This window comes from Podarcis raffonei, chromosome 8 (assembly GCF_027172205.1).
Source record: "Podarcis raffonei isolate rPodRaf1 chromosome 8, rPodRaf1.pri, whole genome shotgun sequence".
NCBI classification, from domain to species: Eukaryota; Metazoa; Chordata; class Lepidosauria; order Squamata; family Lacertidae; genus Podarcis; species Podarcis raffonei.
In genome coordinates, this window is record NC_070609.1 from 41,409,063 (window position 1) to 41,420,617 (window position 11,555).

The 11,555-nt window shown below is 45.1% G+C and overlaps 1 protein-coding gene across 1 annotated transcript; it reads left to right on the top strand.

Moving 5' to 3' along the window:
- The first annotated feature begins 1,329 nt into the window (after window positions 1–1,329).
- On the top strand, window positions 1,330–10,433 carry GCSH (glycine cleavage system protein H). Its single transcript, XM_053399566.1, has 5 exons — window positions 1,330–1,587; window positions 5,694–5,773; window positions 8,069–8,132; window positions 9,029–9,160; window positions 9,724–10,433. The coding sequence occupies exons 1-5, from the start codon at window positions 1,383–1,385 to the stop codon at window positions 9,819–9,821; spliced, it is 579 nt and encodes a 192-aa protein (XP_053255541.1). The 5' UTR covers window positions 1,330–1,382; the 3' UTR covers window positions 9,822–10,433.
- The last annotated feature ends 1,122 nt before the right edge of the window (window positions 10,434–11,555 follow it).

The window sequence follows — 11,555 nt, forward strand, 5'->3', positions numbered from 1 at the left end:
TCATTAAATGGTTGAATTTGCTCCCCACAAGATGTAGAGATGGCCATCAACTTAGATAGCTTTAAGAAAATTGCACAAATCCAAAGAGAATAAAGCTACCAGTGACTATTAGCTGCAATGATTACTTTCACTTTCCAGTGTCTGAGGCAGTACTGCTCTGAATACCAGTTGATGGGGTGAGCACTGTTGCATTTATGTCCTGCTTGTCAGCTTCCCAGGGGCATCTAGTTCACAACTGGGAGAATTGTTGCTAGACTAGATGGGCCTTTGGCCTGGGGAGAGCCATTAGAGAGGTCTAGAGAGCCACGTTTGGCCCTTGGGCCCAAGGTTCCCCGCCTCTGTCCTAAAATATTAACTGAGGAAGTGGTGTCCACAGAGCATAGGAAGTCACAAACAATAATGCTAGGACATGTATTGATTGCACACACAGTTTGCATTTCAACTGGCTGGAGATTTAAAGTGTGTGTGTTTAATGGCTGAACCTATGGAATCAGAAGTAAGCAATGTAGTTTACTCCCAGGAAAATGCATTATTAGATTGCACTTTAGCTGCTCCTAATAAATTAGCCATTATGCTATATGTTTTTAGTTATTTATTCATGTATTACATTTATATCTCAATTTCCTTAAGTGCATGATTCTCCCCCTCCCCATTTTATCCTCCGCTGCAAACCTGTGATGCAGGTAAGCTGAGAGACATGGAGTAGCCCAAGGTCATCCAGTGAGCTTCACGGCTGAGGAAGGGATTTGAACCCTGGTCCTCCAGTTCGGAGTCCCAACACTCTACTACACCACACTGCTCTTCGGCACACAGCTATCTGGATTTTGGGACTCTCATTAGAGGGAACAGGGCTCTATGGAGCTTGTCACGATGGGCTCCTAAAGTGCAAAAAGTACCACTCCTCCACTTATTATGGGATGCACTTCTCTAACTTGTTTCCGGCGAGTGTAAAAACAAAACTCCTAAGGTCTTTTCAGAATCGTGTTTATACGGCTTGAAGCAAGCTTTTAGACGGATGACGAGCTGCTTGTGTTGGCTCTTCCTTCTGGGCTGGTTTGTGCTAAATGCTACTGCTCTTAATTTTTTTACTGTTACTTTTTTTATTAAAAAAACACGCCACTTTTTCTTTTTTGCAAGCCGCCCAGAGGACACGGTCGATGGCCGGTTAATAAATGCCTAAAGTAAAATAAAGCAAGCAGCAGCTGCCGCGGCAACCCCCTTCCCGCACGTCCCCTCCGCACTCTCCTCCTCCTCCTCCTCGCCGGCCAGGCCAAGCCAGGCCCCCTTCCGAAAGGCCCGCCTCCCTCTTGTCCTCCGCCGCCGCCTCCCTCGCCGGCTTGTCCCCTCTGGCCCCGGCCGCGTCTCTGTGCAGCGGCCCCGCCATGGCAGCGGCACTGGCGGCCTTGCGAGCGCTGCGGCGGGTTGGGCCTGGCACGGCTTCTGCCGCCGCCGCTCCTTGTGCAGCCGGCTTGGCCAGGCCCCGTTGCGCCTTAGTCGGCTGCTCCCAGGCCGCCTGGGCCAATAGCAGCAGCAGTCAGGCCGCCCCGGCTCGGAGGCTCAGCACCAGCCCCGCGTTGCTGCTCGCCGGTGAGTCGCGGCGGGGAGGAGAGGAAGCGAGAGGGATGAATGGGCGCCGTGGGGTCACGGGGCGGAGAAGTGGGCGGCGGAGGGTGCAGTGCAAGGGGCCCGATCCGGAGGCAAGCACTCCTGCGCAAGGAAGCCTTTGCACTGAATGGGAGCGGCGGAGGAGCTTCAGTCGCTCTCGTTGGGTGGAGGGAGGGGGTGCTGCTGCTGCTGCTGCTTCTTTGCAACCCAAGCCTGGCGTGCCTTTCTCAGAAGGAAGCCCCTGAGAATCAAGAGGCGGCTTACTCCCAAGTAAGCGTGCCTAAGAGTGCAGCTGGGCAGCCCAAACTTATGCGAGTTTACCTCACTTGAGTTCAACGTGGCTTATACCCCCAGCAGCGGGTCATAGATTTGCAGCTTGTTTGCTGCTACACACCATGCATTTAAAGCACACCCCCTGTCTCCAATGAATCCTGGGAACTGCAGTTTGAACAGAGCTACAATTCCCAGCACCCTTAACAAACTACAGTTGCTGAAGTTCTTTTTTTGGGGGGTAGGGGGATATGAGTTAAATGTGTAAGTAAAGGTAAAGGGACCCCTGACCATTAGGTCCAGTCGTGACCGACGCTGGGATTGCGGTGCTCATCTCGCTTTAGGGAGCCGGCGTACAGCTTCCGGGTCATGTGGCCAGCATGACTAAGCCGCTTCTGGCAAACCAGAGCAGTGCACGGAAACGCCGTTTACCTTCCCGCCAGAGTGGTACCTATTTATCTACTTGCACTTTGACGTGCTTTCAAACTGCTAGGTGGGCAGGAGCAGGGACCGAGCAACGGGACCTCACCCCGTCACGGGGATTCAAACCACTGACCTGATCGGCAAGTCCTAGGCTCTGTGGTTTAACCCACAGCGCCACCCGCGTCCCTCAGTTAAATGTGTACAGAGCCTCAAAAACTGCAGTCCTAAACACACCTGGGTGTGAGCCCCATTGAGTTCAATAGGACTTACCGTATTTTTTGCTCTATAAGACTCACTTTTTCCCTCCTAAAAAGTAAGGGGAAATGTGTGTGCATCTTATGGAGTGAATGCAGGCTGCGCAGCTATCCCAGAAGCCAGAACAGCAAGAGGGATTGCTGCTTTCACTGCACAGCGATCCCTCTTGCTGTTCAGGCTTCTGAGATTCAGAATATTTTTTTTCTTGTTTTCCTCCTCCAAAAACTAGGTGCGTCTTGTGGTCTGGTGCGTCTTATAGAGCGAAAAGTACGGTACTTTTGAGTAGACAAAGTTAGGATGGAGCTTTTCAGTACTGCAATCCTGAGCACATTTATTGGGAGTAAGCACTGTTGAACACAGTGGGACTCATTGCTGAGTAACATGCCTAGGATTTAATTGTGCAAAACTTATGAGATTTTGGGATATTTAACCTCTCGAGACAGGAGGGAAGGGATTGCTTTGGTTGAGAGCCAGTGTGGTGTAGTGGTTAAGAGCGGTAGATTCGTAATCTGGGGAACCGGGTTCGCGTCTCCGCTCCTCCACATGCAGCTGCTGGGTGACCTTGGGCCAGTCAGACTTCTCTGAAGTCTCTCAGCCCCACTCACCTCACAGAGTGTTTGTTGTCGGGGAGGAAGGGAAAGGAGAATGTTAGCTGCTTTGAGACTCCTTCGGGTAGTGATAAAGCGGGATATCAAATCCAAACTCTTCTTCTTCTTCTTCTTCTTCTTCTTCTTGACCCAGCTATGGGTGTTCAAACTTAAAATCTGTCTTGTGTGCAGTACAGAGTTTGTGCTGTTATTGGCTCATAGGTTGACTTTATGCAGTCTTTACCCTACATTTTTACAGGATTCGAATCATGCTTCCTGCATGCCCAAGACTTAATCAAAGAATAGAGGTCAGGGTTGCATTCCTTCATTACCCCATAAATGTTAATAAACATCCATGGAAGCACTGTTGTCCCTACAGGGTTAATTTTATTGCAGCATTTGCTTAGTTTGCCGTTCATATCCAGTGACACACCCACTCTGATTGGATCTGACTCTTTGGACTGGCTCTTGTGTTGCTGTGCGGCATAGTAATTTATTGCATTGCTTGTCATCCCCTATGCACCCTCATTTTTTCTCAGATTAAATTCTGCAAGATGGGGATGGAGGTTTTTTTTTTTGGTTTTTTGCAGCAGGCATATGGAATTAGGGTCATGAGATTTCACACCACAGTACTGTTAATGTAACCTCAGGCCCAGGTGGCTGAATGCGACCCTCTATGCCTCTCTGTATGGCTTTCAGGACTCTTCCCTAGGCCGCATCCTGCACCAGCCCTGCTCTGTACTATTACCTGCTTGTAATGTGTCCTTGAACTCTGATAATTCCTATTGCTTGCCTGGACGGAGCAGGGGTGTTTATGTGGCTGGAATGTAGCCTACTGTACAAAGGTAAGAGTTCCATCCATTGCCCACACCACTTTTGCTTTTGTACCCAATTGGAAGGTTGCCCACAAGGCAGTGCAGCCCTTGGGCAGAAAAAGGCCCTGCCATCCCTGTATTATTTTAAGTGCTGCAAGGCTTCATTCACTTGAATGGTAGATTGTGCTGCAGAACTTATTTCAAGTGGTGTATGCATATTGGTGGGACCACTAAGTTGTGCTTGCTCATGGTGGAGAAAAAGGGGGAGAAAGATTTAGGGAGAGGGTCCCGGGAGGGGAGGCACAGCTTTATAATCACACAAGATTGGGCAAAGGAGTGCGAGTGGTGTGAGATTTCAAGGGTACTAGGCGTGCTTGCCCAAGGTCTGTGTTTCCTTTGGGACAATGAGATGCAGAAGAGACTGTGGCATCTTGATCATATATGGTTTATTTACATGTACAGTATTTACAACCTGAGTCTAGATAGAGGAAGTTCGCAGCATTACACTCCAAGGGGGTCTCTTGCTTCTCTCATAGGGGCAGTAGCAGCTCTCCTGTTCCTCTCACAGCTGCCATGTTGGATCCAAAAACTGCCAGCAAACATTCGACTTGGCCTCTACTTTCCTGCTTGCCAAACCGCAAGCCCACCGCAGTTGTGCCCCTCCCTTCTGAAACTGGGCTTTTGTCTCTGCTAACTCACTCTCACCTCAGGAGGGGATTTTCCCATTTGTTTTCCTGCCCAGAGAGTCTCTGTGAATAGCCTCTTTGATCAACCATTTCTTTGTGGTCTTCTAATGGTCCATCTCTCTAGGCAATTACTTCATCAGGAAAGCAGCCTGGCTTTTTTAAAACATGGCTTTTTTAACAGGCTAAATTCAATGTTTGGCACCCCAGATTTAGAAAGGGGGTCCAGAATTAGAAGGGGAGTCCAGGCATCCCACAGATTTACAGCACTGTGGGCTATTTTATGATATTTGACTGTGGTGTGTTGACTGGAATCCCAGCTTTTCTCGCTGGTTTTAATTAACTGCAGGGAAGTGCAAACATAATTCATAGATGGACATTATCCAAAGGAGCTTCCCTCCTTAGGACTTCTGGTGTGTTAGTCCTGAATAATAATAAAAATCACCACTGCAGAAATAATATGTGGTGTGCAGCAAATTCTAAGACTACCAATTCAGACTGCAGATTGGGATGGCTCAGGAAGTTGGATCTTTTAGTTATGCCCCATGTAAAAAGACTCATCCACTCTGAACACTGCTGTGCAATTTCCTCCTCTGAAATTGGAACAGTTGAAAGGGAGATGTGCCTCTATACCAGACTAAGACCTGGGAGACCTGGGTTCTAGTCCCCCCTTTACCATGAAGCTCCTTGAGTTACCTTGGGCCAGTCACAGTCTCTCAGCCCAGTCTACCTCACAGAGTTGATGTGAATATAAAATGGAGGTGAAAGAACTAGGTATAAAACCACCTTTACCTTCGTGGAGGAAAGGTTGGATATAAATGTAATGGTGAATGAATGAATGAAATTGATTTACATCTTGGATTTGGGAGTCGTATTTTTTTTGTACTTGAAATAGGAAAGCAGGCTACCTTTTTCTAATTCCTGCTTGCAAACTTGGAACTAGGAAATCAAGTGCTTTTTTATGTTGACACTTTTTAAGGTACAAACTTGAGGCAAAAAAAATAAAGGTTTAGAGAAAGCAAGGTGTGTTAAAATGTTCTGTTTGCTTCATTCAGCCCGTCGATTCACAGACAAGCATGAATGGATAACAGTTGAAAACAGTATTGGAACCGTAGGAATCAGCAACTTTGCACAGGTACTGCTTCTCTCTCTCTCTCTCTCTCTCTCTCTCTCTCTCTCTCTCTCTCTCTCAGCTTTGTGCTACAAAATTGACATCTATCAGCCTTTTCTGTTGGCCTTGGTCTTTGGCTCCTTTATTGCCTATTCTGCATGTAGAGCCAAATTGTAGACTTGGAACTCCAACATTATTGGCCACTTTAAACCATCCTCTCCTCCCTTCAGCAGTTTGGCTCTGTATCTTACACTTAGGACTCAATGGGAACCTTGGCTCAAAGCATTTTTTGCTTTTTGTTTGTTTAATTGTTGATAATACTTTTTAATGCAAGTGTTTATAGGGCTGAATGCGTCCTTGTAACAGGAGTTGGAAAATCCCCAGGTGCTTGGTTAGTTCCCTATGCACCTAAATATTTCAGTAGGGTCTATGATTTTGCAGACAGAACAACAACAAAATGGCTGTGTGTGTGCTGGAGCCTAAGAAATAGAAATGTTTATTGCCCTGCTTATATATTTATTGCCTCGTTTGCAGTGGTGGTGGTGATGGATAGCACCTGAACCTTTGCTCTCTGCATAGGAACTATGTAATTTCTTAAATGAGATTGGGACTGCAAGTGTCATTTGGTCTGCATCCAGCTTGGCTGGTCGCAACTTGTGCAAGACCCAGAGCAGAGCTTTCTCATGGCATCCTTGAAAAGTTCCTCCATTCCTCATCTGTAAAAATAAAGAGCAGCTGTTTGAAAAGGCTTTCCTCACAGCCCAAAAGCACGTGGCCAAATTTTATTGTGTCAAAAAACGTGCACAGAAATGCATATATTAGGGCAAAGCGTGCATAATTAGACGTGTTGTATTGGTGAAAATAGCATAGAAAATGCATCATATTAGGGAATATTGCTTTGCAAAAACATGTAGATTAGAAAAAATAGTATAAAGAAATTAGGAGGAATTTGTGCTAAAATGCTGATTAATTTTCATGAGGGCTTTTTTAAAAATTGCAAACTGATATAAAAATGTGGAGTGCTAAATTTCAGAAAAACTGAGAGAAAATTGATGGATTCACCCATCCTTAACCAGCAGACACTGCCACATAGGCAGATCCTTGCCCTATGCCTACCTTTGCCAATTTTGTGCCCTCCAGCTGTTTTGGACTATACCCGTGGTTGGGGCTCTTGGGGGTTGTAGTCCATAACAGCTGGAGGGCAACTGGTTGGCAAGGGTTGCCCTGTGCTATGCCAAAGCCAGAGATACCGTAACCAGTAAAGTTATGGCCATGTTTAAACCATCCACAGATCTTGTGGTATTTCATTGCTCTTGCTTATCTAAACCTAGATATGCCTGGTGCACAACCTATTATTTATTTGTTTGTTTTCTTGAACATTTATAATTCACAGCATAACAAGGAAATTTGCAACAGGTTAAATAAAATCCGTCTCTAGCTCTCTATAAAACATTTAAAAGTCAGTAGATGCTGGTTGGCTTAAACAAAAATTCTTACAGTAAAGGCCTGTCTGAACAGTGCAGTTTTCAGAAGATATCTGAAAGAGGGGATGGTTCTGGCTGAACCTCTACAGGTGGGCAGTTCCACAAAGCAGGTGGGGGAGACCTGACCCTCAGGGTCCCTTCCCACTCTACAATTCTATGATCAGAGGGTTTCAGGGATGAAGGCGGAGTACAAGGGATCAGGCGGTCCCTAAGGTACCTTGGGCCCAAGTTGCGTAAGCGCTTTGTAAATTAACACAAGATCCTTGAAGCAGGCCTGGTGGCAAAATCAGCAGCCAGTGTTGCTCTCCTTGTTGCATTACAAGAGGGAGGTTGGAGCCATTGCTGCAATACAATACACACTCAAAGGTAGTCTGGGAAAGGGGGCCTGGTCCATCCCTAACAACAGCTGTAAGTGGCTGGATGGTGGTAACATGGGTCTTTGTGTGTCTCAGGTGCTCCTAAGCTGGTGTGGCTGAGAGACTCTACAGCTGCTTCTCTCTTCATTCATCACCCTCCAGTTTGACTTTGCTGTGTACGAGAAGCCAGTTATATTATCCTTGAGAAATCAGTCATGTTTATGACTTGTTTGTGATACAGTTCATTTGCCAGACTAAAGCGTATTCAGAGACAGGTGTGGGAAGGTTTGCAGCCCATGTTTGATATGGTTTTTGGGAACTGCAATAGGAATAGTGTCACCAGCTTCTGGAGTGTGTGGATTATAACGTGGTTCCTTGCTTAAATTCTTGCCAGTAGGAAGGCGGCGGGTGGGATTCCAACTTTCTGATAGCTTTCTCAGTTAACAATTTTTGCTGATGTCTGAATGTTTTTGTTTCAGGAAGCACTAGGAGACGTTGTTTATTGTAGTCTTCCAGAAATTGGAACAAAGCTGAACAAACAGGGTAAGCGGTTTTCTTTACTTTTTGGCACTTTTAACACATTGCAACATTGGCAGAAAGCAATGCATTTTGATTTAAACGGTAGCGTCTTTCTTGGATTAGAACCCCAAAGGCTAATTTAGGTATTTTTCAACAGCTTGAGCATACCAAGTTGTGTGTGTGTGTTTAAGGACTTTGAATAGAAGGCTCCTTCTGTTTCCCCCCCTCCAGTGTTACGGCACAAGCAACTTTTAAGAGATCATTACTTTGGAAAGTTGGTCATGTGGAGTTGGGGTGGGGTAGGTGGGGTCCTGTTGTTGGAAACTGGAGAGCTAATTGTGCACCCACTGAGATCTAAGCCTTCTCCTTTTCATAGCCTCCACTCTTGTAAAGAGGGAGAGGAAACATAGTTTTTCCTCTCTAATGTTGTGTACACATTATACCGGCTTTAAAACAAAGTAGCGTTGTTTCTTTCCTGCTGCATTTCAAACCACATTTGGACATCATTGCACACATCGGTACAGTTGGATGTGTTGCCAGGTGGCCTGCTGTCTGTCTGCACTAAAGGATGGAGAAGCGATGTGGATGTTTTCTTATTGCTTATGTTTTTCTAATCGGATTAAAGCTGGCTTGGGGGAAAACACATCAAAATGCAATATTTCTCAAGAAACTACAGGATCGTAGCTAACGCTATGTGTACACGGCTTCATATAGGGAGTGCACTGGATGCAGAGTAAAGGTGTACACCACCTAGGCTGAAATTGAGCCTGGATTTACCTGAATTCCTAATCTTTCAACACTAGGGCTCCCTACCTTTAGAAAATTCTTGTGGCAGCGCAAAGTAGCTCTCAACTTCCTCGAAGCCCAGTTAATTCGGTTTCTAAATTAAATGCTTTGCTCTCTTCAATTCTGTATTTCAGATGAGTTTGGTGCTTTGGAAAGTGTGAAGGCTGCTAGTGAACTCTATTCCCCCCTCACAGGAGAAGTAACGGAAATCAACACTGCCCTTGCTGATAATCCAGGACTTGTCAACAAATCTTGCTACCAAGATGGTAAGGGAGGCATCTTAACTTTGCAAAAGTGTTTCCACCATCATTGAGTTGGAAGGATAACAGTGGGACTCATTTTGTATTGTCTTGTGCTTGCAGCAGTGAGGTTTATTGGAAAGCATTTTTATCCCATTCATCGGCTGAAAAATGCTCACAAAGCATTTTATAAATATCAGTGATAAGGTAATCCCTACTCTCAGGCTGACGGAAAAGGGACAGGGAGAGAGGAGGAGCAAAGCAAACTCAGCACTATTTCTTAGGTCCAGAGTTCTTTTAATGACCATTCTGAAAAGATTGCAAGGAAAGGGAGAGCCAAGAGTTGCTGATATTTCAGCAGAAAGGCCCTGCAGTTCCATCTATCTCCTTTTCTCCTGTAGTCACGAATGTAATGGCTTATATATGTATTCTCATCTTCAACTAGTGAAAAGTTACCTATTTCCTATGAGACTTTTATGCTTGTTGACATGAATGGAAATTGCTATGGTCAAGAGCCATCATTTTACTAGAGCTCCAAGGAGTTGTGTGTGCTGCTGCTGCTTCTAATTGAGTTGCTTTTATGCTCATAGGTTGGCTTATCAAGATGACTGTGGATAACCCTTCAGAATTTGATGAACTCATGAGTGAAGATGCATATGAAAAATACATAAAATCTATTGAGGAGTGATCCAAATGTTAACAGTAAACCAATGCAGACCATTTTCTTCACTGTAGATTGTCCTAAATTAGTGGTGTACAGAAGGTTCAACTCTGAGCAGCTTATCCAGGAAATTTTCAAGGAAAATATGCTGCCTTTGATTCAAATTGTGCTGATCTATGCCCACAAGTGACTGCAAGTCAAAACATTTTCATTTGGGGTGGCGTGTCTATCTTCACTTCTAGTACATGTATTGTTTTTTAGTCAAATAAATGTAATTATAGGATGTCAAGAGTTTGAAGTTCATAATTACATCTGGAGTAGAATAACCTTTGTTCCTAAAATAAACCTAAGCATTGATAAAGTAGAACTGTAACAGCCTTAATTTCGCAGCACAAACTGTGCTTCTCAGCTCCACGGGTTTTATTCCCTCCCCAAGACGGCAGTCTGCTTTCAATCACGTTTTGTAATATTAAGGCTGCATTGCTGCCTTCAGAATTAGTGAAGGTTCCAGGTGACTAGAGCAGAACCAGATTTCACCTTTTTAAGCGAAACTGTGGAGGTGTGGCCATCCTCTGCAGATAAGGCTCCCTGCTTTGCCTTGGAACAGATAACAGAAGTTAATAAAAAATCCTGACTTTACCAAGTGTGTTTGCTGTTCTTTTTGTGTGTGTTCTACAGTAGCCTCTCTAGGGTTAATATTTAAATGATGAGCTTTCAGGTGGCATTTTGGAATGTGCAGGATCAATCTGCAGTGTAATGCATTTGGCTGATTGGAGTGTCTGCCCTACAAATTCTAAGCAATGTTCTGAAACGGTCAAATGAGCTGGGTTAGGTTATCTGGGGAACTGAAAACGTCAATGTGCAGCCTGTGGTGGAGTTAAATGGCAGTCAAAGATAAGTCTAATAATCCGTAGTACAGTGGTACCTCAGGTTAAGTACTTAATTCGTTCCGGAGGTCCGTACTTAACCTGAAACTGTTCTTAACCTGAAGCACCACTTTAGCTAGTGGGGCCTCCTGCTGCTGCCGGAGCATGATTTCTGTTCTCATCCTGAAGCAAAGTTCTTAACCTGAGGTAATATTTCTGGGTTAGCGGAGTCTGTAACCTGAAGCGTATGTAACCCGAGGTACCACTGTAGTTACGTTTTTAATAACTGTTGTTGAAAGCATTTTCCTTGACAAAGATGCAATGAAGATAAGGGCCAGGCAGTCAATCCGTAATGAATAGAACTCCAACTGCTTGGGGTATCAGCTGTGTTAATGGCACTGATAAAGCAGCATGTGATCTGAGGCATGTGCCCGGGGATCCTTCAGATTGTGCCTACCCACCTCTGACAATGCGAGGGATTTTTGGATAGGTCTCTTGAATTTCTTGGGCAGCAGACTTGGCTTAGCACCAGTCCAGGGTAAAGAACACAGCAAGAAAAACTGCTTTCTGAAGTCTGGGAACAGATGAAACAGTTTTTCATTTCCCTCAATGTATTCTTATTTATGATTTTATTTACTTACTGTATTTATATCTCACCTTTTTCTCAAGATGGTATGCATGGTTCTTCCCCTCCACATTTAATCCCCACAACAACCTTCGGAAGTTGGATAGGCTAAGAGCAGTGACTGGCCCAAGGTTGCCCAGTGAGCTTCATGGCCAAGTGGGGATTTGAACCCAGGTCTCTCAGTTCCCAATCTGACACTCTTAACTACTATACCACACTTGCTCATCTTTCCTTGGCACATCAGCTCTGCAGATGGGAAAGTGGGGTTGA